Source organism: Nerophis ophidion, linkage group LG18, assembly GCF_033978795.1.
Source record: "Nerophis ophidion isolate RoL-2023_Sa linkage group LG18, RoL_Noph_v1.0, whole genome shotgun sequence".
Taxonomy (NCBI): domain Eukaryota; kingdom Metazoa; phylum Chordata; class Actinopteri; order Syngnathiformes; family Syngnathidae; genus Nerophis; species Nerophis ophidion.
Genome location: NC_084628.1, coordinates 50197807 through 50213208, shown reverse-complemented (window position 1 = coordinate 50213208; position 15402 = coordinate 50197807). Strand labels below are relative to the sequence as shown.

The 15402-nt window shown below is 40.2% G+C and overlaps 1 protein-coding gene across 3 annotated transcripts in view; it reads left to right on the top strand.

Moving 5' to 3' along the window:
- The window catches only part of LOC133537311 (oocyte zinc finger protein XlCOF8.4-like), a 75859-nt gene extending 60724 nt beyond the window's left edge, over nt 1–15135 (top strand). Inside the window, exons 1-2 of one of the 3 annotated variants that reach the window (XM_061878342.1) lie at nt 8311–8986; nt 13937–15135. In XM_061878342.1, coding sequence (XP_061734326.1) covers nt 8800–8986; nt 13937–14937 — 1188 coding nt within the window. In that variant the 5' untranslated portion in view covers nt 8311–8799 and the 3' untranslated portion in view covers nt 14938–15135. Of the gene's footprint in view, nt 1–8310; nt 8987–13618; nt 13846–13936 lie in introns of those variants that run through there. The other 2 variants (XR_009802651.1, XM_061878341.1) reach the window with 2 other exon arrangements.
- Nucleotides 15136–15402: the final 267 nt, after the last annotated feature.

Genomic DNA, 15402 nt, shown 5'->3' with positions numbered 1-15402 from the left:
ATAATTGTCTAATTTCAGAGTTTCAAATCTGTAATATTGTGTCCATCCACCAAAAGCCCGGAAAATTTAGAAAAGAGCTCTGAAAAACATTACATGCTGTATTTAGAATATTTTGAACCTTTACATTTGTTTTTAAATATGTTTGTCTATTTACAGGTCGTACTTACTGAAATCTTGAAATATTATAATACTTTTATCACTCAATAAGTGCATCAGCAACCAAATGCCTTTTTCAAACCACTTGGGTTGCCAGCACCCAGACTTTGAAATAAGGGACATCCCGCGGGTGGTTGGAACATTTTTGGTGTCCCTTACAAAACTTGGATATCCCCTATTTCAGTCCGGGCCTGAAAAAAGGCTTAGAAAATGCTTTAAAAATGCCAAATCTGTGCCAGTGCAGTTTGCAGAGGAAGTCCTCCCAGAAAGAATCATGAATGGGTATTTAAGCTTCTACTTTAGAGCTTACGTGCCACCCCCAGTACGTTGTTTCAAGTGCCAACGCTATGGGCACATAGTAGTGTGTGTCATGCTAAGATGAGATGTGGACGGTGTGGAGGGGAGCATGAATATGGACAATGTGGAGAAAATGAACAGGTCAAGTGTTGTAATTGTGGCGGGAATCACACAGCAGCTTATGTGGGCTGTGTCATAAGAAAACAGGACACAGGAGTACAGCAAATCAGAGTTTAAATAAATATAACATACGGAGAGGCAGTTAAAATAAGAAATCTAAAAAGTGCAGAACAGGACAGAAGTGAGAATATTTCAAGAAATAAAAAACAAGAGGCAGCAAATACAGGAATTTCCATGGACAAACTAGTTGTATTCCTGGCTTACGTAATAAACTGTACAGAACAGGCTAGAAACAAGACTGAGAAAATCAAAATAATTGTCAAAGCAGCAGCAAAGTTTTTAAATGTAAAAGAACTATCCTGGGAACAGGTGCAAGGTGAGCTACAGAGAGGAGACGAGACCGAGTCATGTGACCACAATCCAACGCCATGTTCATTGTTCAGTGGAATGCCAGAAGTTTGATAGCAAACGGACAGGAATTAAAGGGATATATTAATAATATGAAAAATAAACCACATATAATATGTATTCAAGAAACATGGCTGAAGCCAAAATTAAACTTTATAATAAAAGGATATATAACGATACGTAAAGATAGGAATGATGGGCAAGGAGGAGGATGTGCCATATTTATTAAGGAAGATATGCATTATTCAATATTAAAAGTAAAACAAGAACTAGAGATAGTAGGAGTAGAAGTATGGAATAATAAAGAAAGATACAAAGTACTAAACTTCTATAATCCATGCAAGAAATTAGAAATTCACCAACTAGCAACAATTATGGAGCACTGGAGTGGCAATATTATTTGGTGTGGTGACTTTAATGCACATAGCACAATGTGGGGTGAAAGGGATGACTGGAATGGGGAAACATTGGAAGCACTTTTGGAGGAAAAAGAAGTGGTGTGTGTGAATGATGGGTCGGGAACAAGGTTAGATGTCGTCACGGGTAAAGAAACAGCAATAGATTTAACACTATGAATGATAAATGGGTTGTACTTGTATAGCGCTTTTCTACCTTCAAGGTACTCAAAGCGCTTTGAGACTACTTCCACATTTACCCATTCACACACACATTCACACACTGATGGAGGGAGCTGCCATGCAAGGCGCCAACCAGCACCCATCAGGAGCAAGGGTGAAGTGTCTTGCTCAGGACACAACGGACGTGACGAGGTTGGTACTAGGTGGGAATTGAACCAGGGATGCTCGGGTTGCGCACGGCCACTCCTCCACTGCGCCACGCCGTCCCACTCGTGTCACAAGGGTTAGCAGGAAAGGTGGAGTGGGAAGTAAATAAATACAGCACAATGGGAAGTGATCACTATCCAATCTTCATTCACATAAACATAAATCATAGGACAGAAAGCACTAGGATAGAAGGAAGATGGAAGTATAATCATGGTGACTGGGGGAAATTTAGGGAAATTACCGACATAACTTTAAAGGAAGTAGATATAAATCAAGATATTGAACAATTAAATACAGATATTACGGGGTGCATAATAGAAGCAGCCGAACAGAGCATACCAAGGAATAGTATAGGGAGAAGAAGGAAGATAGTGCCGTGGTGGACACAAGAGTGCACAGATGCAATACAAGAACGGAATAGAGCATTTAGAATATTGAGAAGAACACATCATTTCCAAGACATGATCCAATATAAAAGGCATCAAGCTAGAGTAAGGTATGTTATTAAAAAAACAAGAAAACACCATTGGAGAACTTTTTGTGAAACACTAAATAGAACTACTCCTTTAAGCCAAGTGTGGGGAATGATCAAGAGAATGTCAGGGCTCAGAAAAGAACATAAAAATCATGTGATGAAAGATGGAACGCGGAGTGTGGGAGGAAATAAAGAAAAAGCAGAACTTTTAGCAAAAACCTTTGTTAAAGTGCACAGCAATGATCATTTGAGAAATGTAGAAAAACAAAAGAGAGAAGAAACAATTAGTGTAAATATTGAGGAAATGAAGGAAGACAACGATAATAGTTTTACCAACACTATGGATATGACATTTTCTTTGGATGAAATGGTTCCAATTTTAAAAAAATTTAAAAATACGACGCCAGGGAAAGACCTGGTGAGTTATCAAATGATCAAAAATTTAGGTAGCATCGGCAAAGAAGTGGTCTTGAAATGATATAACAGGAAATATGAAGAAGGAAAATTACCAGATGAGTGGAAAACAGCTGTAATAATTCCAATATGCAAGCCAGGGAAAGATCTGGAAGAGGCAGGAAATTATAGGCCGATTGCATTGACCTCAAATTTGGGCAAAGTAATGGAAAAAATGATTAATGAAAGATTAATATATTATTTAGAGTCAAAAGAAATGATAAAAAACTACCAAAGTGGTTTTCGCAAAGCAAGTGTTACGGTTCAGACCCCTGCCAGCGCCGCTCGTCCATCTGTGCGCCACTCGGGTCACGCGCACGGGCGCACACATCCAGGAACGAGCCGCGCGCGTCCCCGCCCTGCAGCAGCTGCCAGCTGCAATCAGTCACCTGCAAACTTCACACCTGATGGTAATGACGGAGCTGCCTTTATAGACCTGGACAACCTGCCATCGCTGGCCGGATTATAGCCATCTGTACCTGAGTAAGCATCCTGTGTCTGGCTTCCATCCCGCGTACTCGCTCTTCCCCTGCGACTTCCGTGTTTCTGTTGTCTGATGCTCTTGTTGTCTTCCCGCAGCTCTTCCCGTGTTTCTCCTGGATCCCCTGTTGTTCCCCTTGCCTCCCGGACTGCCTTTTGGATTCTCGACCTTCCGCTTGGACACGTTTTCCCACGGACTTCCGCGTTACTTCACTCTCGTCAACATTTTGGTAAGACATCCTCCAGCTAATCTACACACATAGTCTTACACCATACACACTTGAGTTTTGGTCAGACTTCATTTCCTTGGTTTATTCATTAGCAGTATTAGTATTATTATTATTAGTAGTAGTAGTACAGATTTATGTATATATTTACTATATATAATAAATCTTTGGACATACTGCCATCTGGTGTTCGTTTGCCGTCACCTCCCCTTTAGTCAAACATAACCCCAAGAAGCACAAACGACCCAGCAGTGCAGCTGGAAGAGGAAATTAGAAAAGGACAAATAAAGAAAGTATAATTGCGGTATTTTTTGACATAGAGAAAGCGTATGATATGTTGTGGAAACAGGGGTTGCTGATGAAACTAAATAAGATTGGGATTAGAGGGAGAATGTACAGATGGATAAAATACTTTTTAACAAGTAGAACATTATTAGTAAAAATAGAGAATGAATATAGCAGAGAATACAAAGTGGAAAATGGGACCCCACAAGGGAGTATAATAAGTCCAGTACTATTTTCCATCATGATAAATGAAGTTTTTAGTGAAGTGGAAGGGTTAGTGGAGGTGGCATTGTTTGTGATGATGGAGTGATGTGGAAGAGAGGTAGAAATACAAATCATATAGAAAAGAAGATTCAAAAAGCGGTAAATAATGTTCAAGACTGGGGGACGGCTTGGGGTTTAAGATTCTCTGTTGGAAAGACAAAAGTCATACATTTTACAAAGAGGAAAGTACAAAACAAGCTCCAAATAAAACTCTATGGAGAAAACATAGAAGAGGTACAAGTATTTAAATATTTAGGAATGTGGTTTGATAAAAATATTAACTGGTCAACCCACATCAGCAAGATAGTGGAGAAAAGTAAAAAGGTGTTAAATATAATGAGGGCTTTGAGGGGTAAAGATTGGGGGGCTGATAGGTTGACATTGAAAACAATATATATCACTTTAATTCCATCTGTTATCGACTACGGATGCATTATTTATCAATCTGCTTCAAAAACACTACTTGGGAAAATAGACCGGATCCAGTCGCAGGCGTTAAGGTTATGTTGTGGAGCTACTAAATCTACTCCAGTGGCAGCATTACAAGTAGAAATGAATGAAAAACCTTTGGACATGAGGAGAGATCAACTCTCAGCAGTTTATTGGGCAAACTTAAAAGGATCCAAGCAAGGACATCCAACCCGTCAAGTGCTAATAAACTGCCAAGAAAAAGGGAAGAAAAAAATGAATAGTTTTGGGTGGATAATAGGAGATATATGTAAAAAAACACAAATTGACAATATTAAAGTGAGCCCTACAGTACCAATTCCTGCAATACCACCGTGGATGTATGACAACCCAAAGGTAAACATGCAGTTACTGAAGAATAGACATTTAAATAGTTACCAAATAGAACAATGGATTGAGGGAATGTTTTTTGATAACATCATGATATTCACAGATGCATCAAAAACTATAAATAGTAAAGTAGGAGCTGCTGCAGTTATCCCACAGAGAAATATAGTGTTGAATAAAAGAATCAGTGATGAACTATCTGTTTTTACGGGGGAATTGGTAGCAATTTATATGGCAGTTAACTGGATAGAGGAAAACAAAGCAAGGAAAGTAGTCGTGTGCTCGGACTCCAGCAGTGCATTGACGAGCATAAAAAACATAACATCAGAAACAAGACAAGATATAGTTTATGAAATAGTTCAGGCAATCTACAGGATAAATAAAGCGGGAGGTGTGGTAACATTTCTCTGGGTTCCTGCTCATGTAGGAGTTGAGGGAAATGAGTTAGCTGATAGATACGCAAAAAAAACAAGCACTAAAACAGAAGTAAACATGGAGATTAAGCACAGTAAAGAAGAAGTGAAGAGCATCATTAAGATAGAACACAATAAAAAGTGGCAGGATAATTGGAATAAGGAAACAAAAGGTAGAGAGTTTTACAAAGTCCAGAGGAAAGTAGGTGTCATGAGAGGAGGAATAGAAATAGGAAAGAAGAAGACATTATTACTAGAATGAGATTAGGACATACATATCTAAATAGTTTACTAAAATTGATTGGAAACATAATACAGGGCTGTGTGATTCTTGCCATCAGATAAAAAATAATGACCATGTTTTAATACAATGTAAGAAATACAATAGAGAAAGTGATCAATACTGGAAAGTAGGCTGGCGAAAGAAAATATTAGGTTGGCAGTGGGAGATATATTAGGATTTAATTCAGAACACATAGGATATAAAGCAATATAAACATATTTCAAAAAACACTGGGTTAAATAAAAGAAAATAAAGTAGGGATCCATCTCGGTCCACACTCCATTACAGTAGGTGGCGCTAATGCACACCACAAGGTTGCTTGCCAACCGCCATAAAAACATAAGAAAAAGGAGTGATGGGATCAGCAGTTATTTTGACTATACTGAATAACTAGAATCATTTCCTGAGATTGATTCGTTCAAAAAATTCGATCACTGAATCACTTCTGCAGCAGCAGTTCTGTGTGCAGGTCGGCGAATCATGAGTCAGTCAGTAACAGCTTCCCCAGCGGCAGATCTCGGTGTGTGTCAGTTGGCGAACGACACAAGCCCTCGGCGCCCAATGAAGGACACAAGCCCTCAGCACCCAATGAACGACACAAGCCCTCGGCGCCCAATGAACGACACAAGCCCTCAGCACCCAATGAACGACACAAGCCCTCGGCACCCAATGAACGACACAAGCCCTCGGCACCCAATGAACGACACAAGCCCTCGGCACCCAATGAACGACACAAGCCCTCGGCACCCAATGAACGACACAAGCCCTCGGCACCCAATGAACGACACAAGCCCTCGGCACCCAATGAACGACACAAGCCCTCGGCGCCCAATGAACGACACAAGCCCTCGGCACCCAATGAACGACACAAGCCCTCGGCACCCAATGAACGACACAAGCCCTCGGCACCCAATGAACGACACAAGCCCTCGGCACCCAATGAACGACACAAGCCCTCGGCACCCAATGAAGGACACAAGCCCTCGGCGCCCAATGAAGGACACAAGCCCTCGGCGCCCAATGAACGACACAAGCCCTCGGCACCCAATGAACGACACGCACAGTGAGTGAACGAGAGCCTCAATGTGACGTCATCCTCCGCGACACAGTCAGTTCTGTGTCAGTAGGTCCGCGAATCCTGATTCTGAATAAGTGAGTGCAGCGTGAACGTGAGTCACGTCTTCAGCGACAACCAGTCAGTTCTTGTAGGTCCGTGAAGCGAGCCTGAATCACTCAGCTACGGTTCTGTGGGCCAGAGGGCGACAAACGTGAATCGCTCTCTGCAAAAGCAAATATTAAATTAAGAAACCCTTAACAAATGCCAACATAAAAACTAAATGTTCTGTAGCCTAAGTTTAAAAATATAACAAAGAAAATGTAAACTTGAATATGCAAACAAAAAAAAAAATACCTTCAAAATAAAACAAATAAATTAAGAGGCAGAAATGCCAACATGAAAACTAAATGTTCTGTAGCCTACGTTTTAAAAATATAACAAAGAAAATATCAGCTTAAATGTGCAAACAAAAATAAAATAAAAGGCCACCTTAAATAAAACAAAACAAATATTAAACCAAGTGCCCGAAATGCCAACATAAAAACAAAAAATTCTGTAGCTTACATTGAAAAATATAAAAATGGAAATATTGCCTTCCGCCCGATTGTAGCTGAGATAGGCGCCAGCGCCCCCCGCGACCCCGAACGGGAATAAGCGGTAGAAATGGATGGATGGATGGATGGATGGATATCAACTTAAATATGCAATAAAAATGTTATGTGTTGAGATAATGGAAACGGGGCGCGTGTGTGTGTGTTTATTTTCACGTGGCTTGAGTCAACATTAGCCGTTAGCTTGGAGAATGAATGGAGAAGGGATGCCAATGGCATGAAACATATCTTGGAGAATGAATGGAGAAGGGATGCCAATGGCATGAAACATATCTTGGAGAATGAATGGAGAAGGGATGCCAATGGCATGAAACATATCTTGGAGAATGAATGGAGAAGGGATGCCAATGGCATGAAACATATCTTGGAGAATGAAGGGAGAAGGGATGCCAATGGCATGAAACATATCTTGGAGAATGAAGGGAGAAGGGATGCCAATGGCATGAAACATATCTTGGAGAATGAATGGAGAAGGGATGCCAATGGCATGAAACATATCTTGGAGAATGAATGGAGAAGGGATGCCAATGGCATGAAACATATCTTGGAGAATGAATGGAGAAGGGATGCCAATGGCATGAAACATATCTTGGAGAATGAATGGAGAAGGGATGCCAATGGCATGAAACATATCTTGGAGAATGAAGGGAGAAGGGATGCCAATGGCATGAAACATATCTTGGAGAATGAAGGGAGAAGGGATGCCAATGGCATGAAACATATCTTGGAGAATGAATGGAGAAGGGATGCCAATGGCATGAAACATATCTTGGAGAATGAATGGAGAAGGGATGCCAATGGCATGAAACATATCTTGGAGAATGAATGGAGAAGGGATGCCAATGGCATGAAACATATCTTGGAGAATGAAGGGAGAAGGGATGCCAATGGCATGAAACATATCTTGGAGAATGAATGGAGAAGGGATGCCAATGGCATGAGACATATCTTGGAGAATGAATGGAGAAGGGATGCCAATGGCATGAAACATATCTTGGAGAATGAATGGAGAAGGGAGGTCAATGGCATGAAACATATTCCCGCGACGGGAGGACAATCACTCGCGGCATTTGGGCAAGCAGAGCAGAGAGCGAGAGAGTTGTCGTTCACTGAGTGATTCATGTCGTTAATCCGCGGTAAACGAATCGTTCGCGCAATCCCTCCCCCGCCCACATGACGAGTAGCTGGCTGCGTCGTTCGCCGACGTCGAGGGTTCAGCAAGTCACAGAATGCGGAAGTTCCACTCATACCGGCACGGTTGCGGCGAAGCTCAACTGAACTGAGAAAAGAACGAATCAGTTCATGAAGTGATTCGGTTCAGTACGTTCACTCAAAAGATTCGTTCGTTTGAACGAATCGTTCGTGAACGACACAACACTAGAAGGCGGCCGACAAGAGCAATTCGAAGGAGAAAGACGTGAGCCATACGCTAATAAGTCAGTCTTACTATTTGTCATCCAGTTTGAAATATTTTCGTCGTATAAAGTACATATTTGATTCTTGATTTAAGGATAAAGTGGTCTCGATGCGCTAGAAGCACTGTGCCGCTTCTCCTGCTATCTTTGCTTGTTAGTTAGCTTAGCTCGCTAGTTAGCTTAGCTTGTTAGCTGCTAACAGAAGACACAGAAGTTATCAACACATCGCTAAGTAGAGATCAAGTGTGAGAGTAAAGTGTTGTGATTGTGTGAAAATGTCTACATTACAAATGTTGAGAGCGTTGGTGGATCAGCGACTAACTGCTGCCGTTGAAGAAATATTTGTAGTGTTAGAAAGAACGATAGCAGAATACCAGGCGGAACTTTCTAGAACAAAAGAGGATTACAATCAACTACTGGAGGCTGTTTTCAAGAAACATCAAGTTGTGTCACACAGAACAGGTTTGTTGACTTCTTACTCTCACATCTTTACTAACTTTATATTTGATTAATAACAGGAAAAATACATTTGGAATATATAATATAATCACGATGAGCAGTGGAACTGTGTCTTCTTCCATCACACCTTCAACCATCCTCCATTGCAGCAAATACATTACATTTCCTACAGGTATTATTATCACTGAAGGACTGTAGAACATGGCTAAACATGTTACACACAAAGGACGGACAAGCTAATAGTTAAGCTAGCCGCTAAAGTAGCTTGAAACAAGAATAAATACGTGCTTAGTCATTTTTCCCGTACAACATGAATTGGCTGTTTTTCAAACTTCCACCATTTCCACTTTTTTCAAGTGACTCAAATCATTCCATCTTCAACATGTTTCACTAAACCTTGACATTCAAACTATCATTTTTCCAAGTAAAAATTTTTTCGAAGAATGCCCAAAATTCCCTTTTTTTCAAACCCTTTTTTCACCCTTTTTTGTGTCGACCACATTTTTCAACCCACTTCAACCGTTCCACCAGCAAATCATTCCTCTTAATGATGACAAAACACAAAGTTGTTTTTTTCTCTGGAAAAATTCTTGGTTTTCCCAAAAATCCGGGAATTCCATAATACTATTTCTCAACAAAAAATGTTACTACTTCAACATTTCTCGACTGATTTGAAAAATTCCAACACCAACCATTCACTCCTTCAGAACATTCACAAATTTTAGCATTTTCTACAAACCCCGTTTCCATATGAGTTGTTAAATTGTGTTAGATGTGAATATAAACGGAATACAATGACTTGCAAATCCTTTTCAACCCATATTCAGTTAAATGCACTACAAAGACAAGATATTTGATGTTCAAACTCATAAACTTTTTTTTTTTTTAAATAATAATTCACTTAGAATTTCATGGCTGCAACACGTGCTAAAGTAGTTGGGAAAGGGCATGTTCACCACTGTGTTACAAACCCCAATTCCATATGAGTTGGGAAATTGTACATCCATCCATTTTCTACCGCTTATTCCCTTTTTGGGGTCGCGGGGGGCGCTAGCGCCTATCTCAGCTACAATCGGGCGGAAAGCAGGTTATACCCTGGACAAGTCGCCACCTCATCGCAGGGCCGACACAGACAGACAGACAACATTCACACTCACATTCACACACTAGGGACCATTTAGTGTTGCCAATCAACCTATCCCCAGGTGCATGTCTTTGGAAGTGGGAGGGGCCTATCCCCAGGTGCATGTCTTTGGAAGTGGGAGGAAGCCATTTAGTGTTGCCAATCAACCTATCCCCAGGGGCATGTCTTTGGAAGTAGGAGGAAGCCGGAGTACCCGGAGGGAACCCACGCATTCACGGGGAGAACATGCAAACTCCACACAGAAATATCTCGAGCCTGGGATTGAACCCAGGACTGCAGGACCTTCGTACTGTGAGGCAGACGCACTAACCCCTCTTCCACCGTGACGCCGTTGGGAAATTGTGTTAGATGTAAATATAAACAGAATACAATGACTTGCAAATCCTTTTCAACCCATATTCAGTTGAATGCACTACAAAGACAAGATGTTTGATGTTCAAAATCATAAACTTTATATTTATAGATCCAGATACAAATGTTTTCTCCCACATCGGTAATAAATAGTTTTTATTATCCAGATGAACAATATAATGAGATAGAATAATATAGTGTAAAGAGAATACAATGATTTGCTAATTATTTTCAACTTAAATTCAATTGAATAGACTGCAAAGACAAGATATTTCATGTTCACAGTGAGAAACTTATTTTTTTTTTGCAAATAATAATTAACTTAGAATTTCATGGCTGCAACACATGCCAAAGTAATTGGGAAAGGGCATGTTCACCACTGTGTTTCATCACATTTTCTTTTAACAACACTCAATAAACGTTTGGGAACTGAGGAAACTAATTGTTGAAACTTTGAAAGTGGAATTCTTTCCCATTCTTGTTTTATGTAGACCTTCAGTCATTCAACAGTCCGGGGTCTCCGCTGTCGTATTTTACGCTTCATAATGTGTCACACATTTTCCATGGAAGACAGGTCTGGACTGCAGGCGGGCCAGGAAAGTACCCGCACTCTTTTACTACGAAGCCACGCTGTTGTAACACGTGGCTTGGCATTGTCTTGCTGAAATAAGCAGGGGCGTCCATGATAACGTTGCTTGGATGACAACATATGTTGCCCCAAAACCTGTATGGACCATTCAGCTGCTTTTGATGATTTTATGCACCGTAGATGGTAAAATCCCTGAATTCCTTGCAATAGCTCGTTGAGAAATGTTGTCCTGAAACTGTTCGACATTTTGCTTACAAATTGGTGACCCTCACCCCATCCTTGTTTGTGAATTACTTAGCATTTCACAAAAGCTGCTTTTATACCCAATCATGGCACCCACCTGTTCCAAATTAGCCTGCACACCTGTGGGATGTTCCAGATAAGTGTTTGATGAGCATTCCTCAACTTTGTAAGTATTTATTGCCACCTTTCCCAACTCCTTGGTCACGTGTTGCTGGCATCAAATTCTAAAGTTAACGATTATTTGCAAAAAAAAGTTTATCAGTTTGAACATCAAATATGTTGTCTTTGTCGCATATTCAACTGATTATGGGTTGAAAATGTATTCCGTTTATATTTACATCCAACACAATTTCCCAACTCATATGGAAACGGGGTTTGTAAAAGAATTCCGCTTTTCCCAAAATTCCCAAATTTTCCTGAAATTCTCATTGAAAATATTGGTACATTTTTCAAAGTTCCACAACCTCAACATGTTTCATCCGATTCACTCCTTTCCAACCTCAAACTGTTCAGCCTATTTGGTAATCACGGGCTTTCCCTTGACCAATTCCAAAAATTCCCAGAATTACACGTTTTCCGTGACATTTTTCCCCATTCAAAATGAATGAGCCATTTTTCAAAATGCCACCATTTCCACATTTTTACACCGATTCAAACATATTCCACTAATTCTGGAAATTGAAATTACAACATTTTTCAACCCACTTCCACAGTTCCACCGTCAAATCATTCCTTTCCATCAGGACAGAAAACAAATTTGTTTTTTGAATTGAAAAAAATCCTGGTGTTCCCAAAATTCACGGAATTCCATAAAACCATTTCTCAATTAAGTATGTTACGACTTCAACATTTCTCAACTGATTTGAATAATTCCAACACCAACCATTTCAACTCATTCAGAACATTCACATTTGTTAGCATTTCCAAAAAAAGTCCCGCTTTACCTGAAAATCCAAAAATTCCATGAAATTCCCATTGAAAGGAATAAAATGAAAGTTCCACAACTCCCACATTTTTCATCTGATTCAAACCGTTCCAACTTCAAAATATTCAGTGTGTTCAGGAATTGTGTGCTCCCTTTCAACACTTATTGAAAGAAATTCCCGGATTTTCTGGAATTCCCCGTTTTTAGGGACATTTTCCCCATTCAAAATTAATTATCCATTTTTCAATTTTCCACAATTCCCACATGTTTCAAACCATTCCACCTTCAACCCAATAAATTCAGCCTGGAAATTCAAACAACCAGTTTTCCACATTCGACAAATTTCCAGGAATTCTCATATTTTTCAAACCTTATTTCCAACCTTCTTTAGTGCAATGACTCCTTTCACATTGTTCAACCCATTTCAACCGGTCCACTGTCAAAACATTCCTCTGAGTCAGGACAAAAAAAGCATGTTGGTTTAAGAACTTAAAAAAAATCCCGGTTTTCCCAAAATTCAAACTCTACAAAATCAAATCGTTCCAACATTCAAACTATTCTTACATTCATACTACATTCTGTCAACCTTTCAGTTCAACTTCAGCATTGGAGCATTCAAACACAATTCTTTCAGGAATTGCTTCATCTACTTATTAGTATTATTTTAATTTAATGTAGCTTACCACATTGAAAGTGTGGACTGTATGAATGGTGCCTTTCCAGTTCTCACACTAATGCAATTTCAGTGTCTAGAAACGCACTAAATTAATATTTTTTTACAATTATTATTAATAATAATAATAATGATGGATTAGATTTATATCGCGCTTTTCTATTGTTAGATACTCAAAGCGCTCACAGAGAAGTGGGAACCCATCATTCATTCACACAAGGGGGTGGTAAGCTACATCTGTAGCCACAGCTGCCCTGGGGTAGACTGACGGAAGCGTGGCTGCTAATTTGCGCCTACGGCCCCTCTGACCACCACCTCCAATCATTCATTCATCATTCATTCATCGGTGTGAGTGGCACCGGGGGCAAGGGTGAAGTGTCTTGCCCAAGGACACGACGGCAGTGATTTGGATGTCAATAGGTGGGAAGCGAATCTGCAACCCTCAGGTTTCTGGCACGGCCGCTCTACCCACTACACCATGCCGCCCCGTAATAAGGTAATCAAGTTATATTTTGAAGGAGTAGTCAGTAATGTGATTACTTCTTCCCAGTTTAACTGTGGCGTCACTATCTAAATGAAAGCAAAACAGATGTCATTGTTTTTGGCCAACATGTTGATTGTGCTCAAGTGGTTTTTAGAGCAGACATGTCTCTAAAGATGAATGTGAAAATGACAGTAATTATTGTCCACCAGCAGGGGGAGCTCATCACTAGTACTACTGCGTGGCGGCTGCCATGTGGTACATTATTTCCTGTGTGTGTATGACTTATTCGGAGGGACAACAGCACACTAGTATGGATTGCAGGAATTAATTTGAGGATGTTTTTATATGAATAAGGTGGATTGGATGTTAGCCTGGGAAGGCATTCCCCTGGAGGTCTTCTTCATGTGTCAGCTGGAAGTACTCTGACTGCTGTGAGGGGAAACTGATGAGATTGTGAGATCATATGTTGGTGCAGGGCAATGTCTCATGTGACTGAGCAAAGCTGGACTTTTCTCAAGAATGTTTGTTTTCTCCTGTTTCACAGACCTAAAAGAAGTGCATCTTCCCAATGAGCAGGAGGAGGAACCACAGTCCCCCAACATACTTGAGGAAGAAGAGGTACCACACTCCCAACACATTAAAGAGGGAGGAGAGGAACCACATCCCCCCCACATTAAAGAGGAAGACGAGACGCCACAGACCCATAATGTTAAACTGACCCTTCACATTAAGAAGGGAGAGGAGGACCCACTGACCCTCTACTTTAAAGTGGAAGAGGAGGACCAAGAGCCACCGTACATTAGAGAGGAAGAGGAGGAAGAGGGCATCAGTCAGCCTAAATGGTTGGAGGAGTTCCCAGTGACTGGTGTCCCTGTGAAGAGTGAAGATGATGAGGTGAAAGGTGAAAGTGAGGAGAGGGGAGGGGGGGAGCCTCCAAGCAGCAGCTCAACACAACACATGACAACAGAAGCTGATGGAGACCACTGTGGAGGATCACAAGCAGACAAGCTCTTAGCTCCACTATCAGATAGTGAGGACACAACGTCACACTCTCCTGACACTGATGATGAAGACTCTAAAGATGATAAGACATGTCACACTGACAACACTCGCTTCACATGTTCTCACTGTCACAAAACTTTTAAATACCATTGTCGTCTGAAAGTACACATGAGAACACACACTGGAGAAAAAACTTTTATCTGTTCACTCTGTGGTAAAGGTTTTGCACAAAGTTCAAGTTTGGTAAAACACATGAGAACACACACTGGAGAAAAACCTTTCTCTTGTTCAATCTGTGGTAAAGGTTTTACACAAAGTCAACATTTGAAATCACACATGAGAACACACACTGGTGAAAAACCTTTTTCCTGTTCAACCTGTGGTAAAGGTTTTACAGAAAGTCAGAGTTTGAAAAGACACAAGAGAACACACACTGGTGAAAAACCTTTTTCCTGTTCAATCTGTGGTAAATGTTTTACACAAAGTCTATATTTGAAAGTACACAAGAGAACACACACTGGTGAAAAATCACATTCCTGTTGAATATGCAACAGAAGCTTTTGTGACCGATCAGACCTTGTAAGACACACGAGAAGACACCCAGGAGAGAAAGTGTTGAGTTGCAGTGTGTGTGGTGAAAGATTGTCTTCTAAGTACCAGTGTAAGAAACACAAGTGTGCTGGTGAGAACAGCAGCAGCAAATGAAACTGCAGGATTTGAAATAAACTGTCCAGACTTTCATTTTGACTTTCTAACAACATCAGCACATATAACATGTGTGACATTGTTGTTTGTCTAACAATCTTGTTAACATGCTTCTATATTTATACACTCTTTTTTTTTCAGTCCATTACATGCATTAATATGCAACATTGTGTACTTTTATTAAAATTGAAACAAACTAATTTGAAAAGGTGAGAGTAAACAGTAAAATACCTTTTAAATACAATAAACATTTTATGTGTGTATATATATTCATCAGACAATTTTACACTTATTTTATTCTGT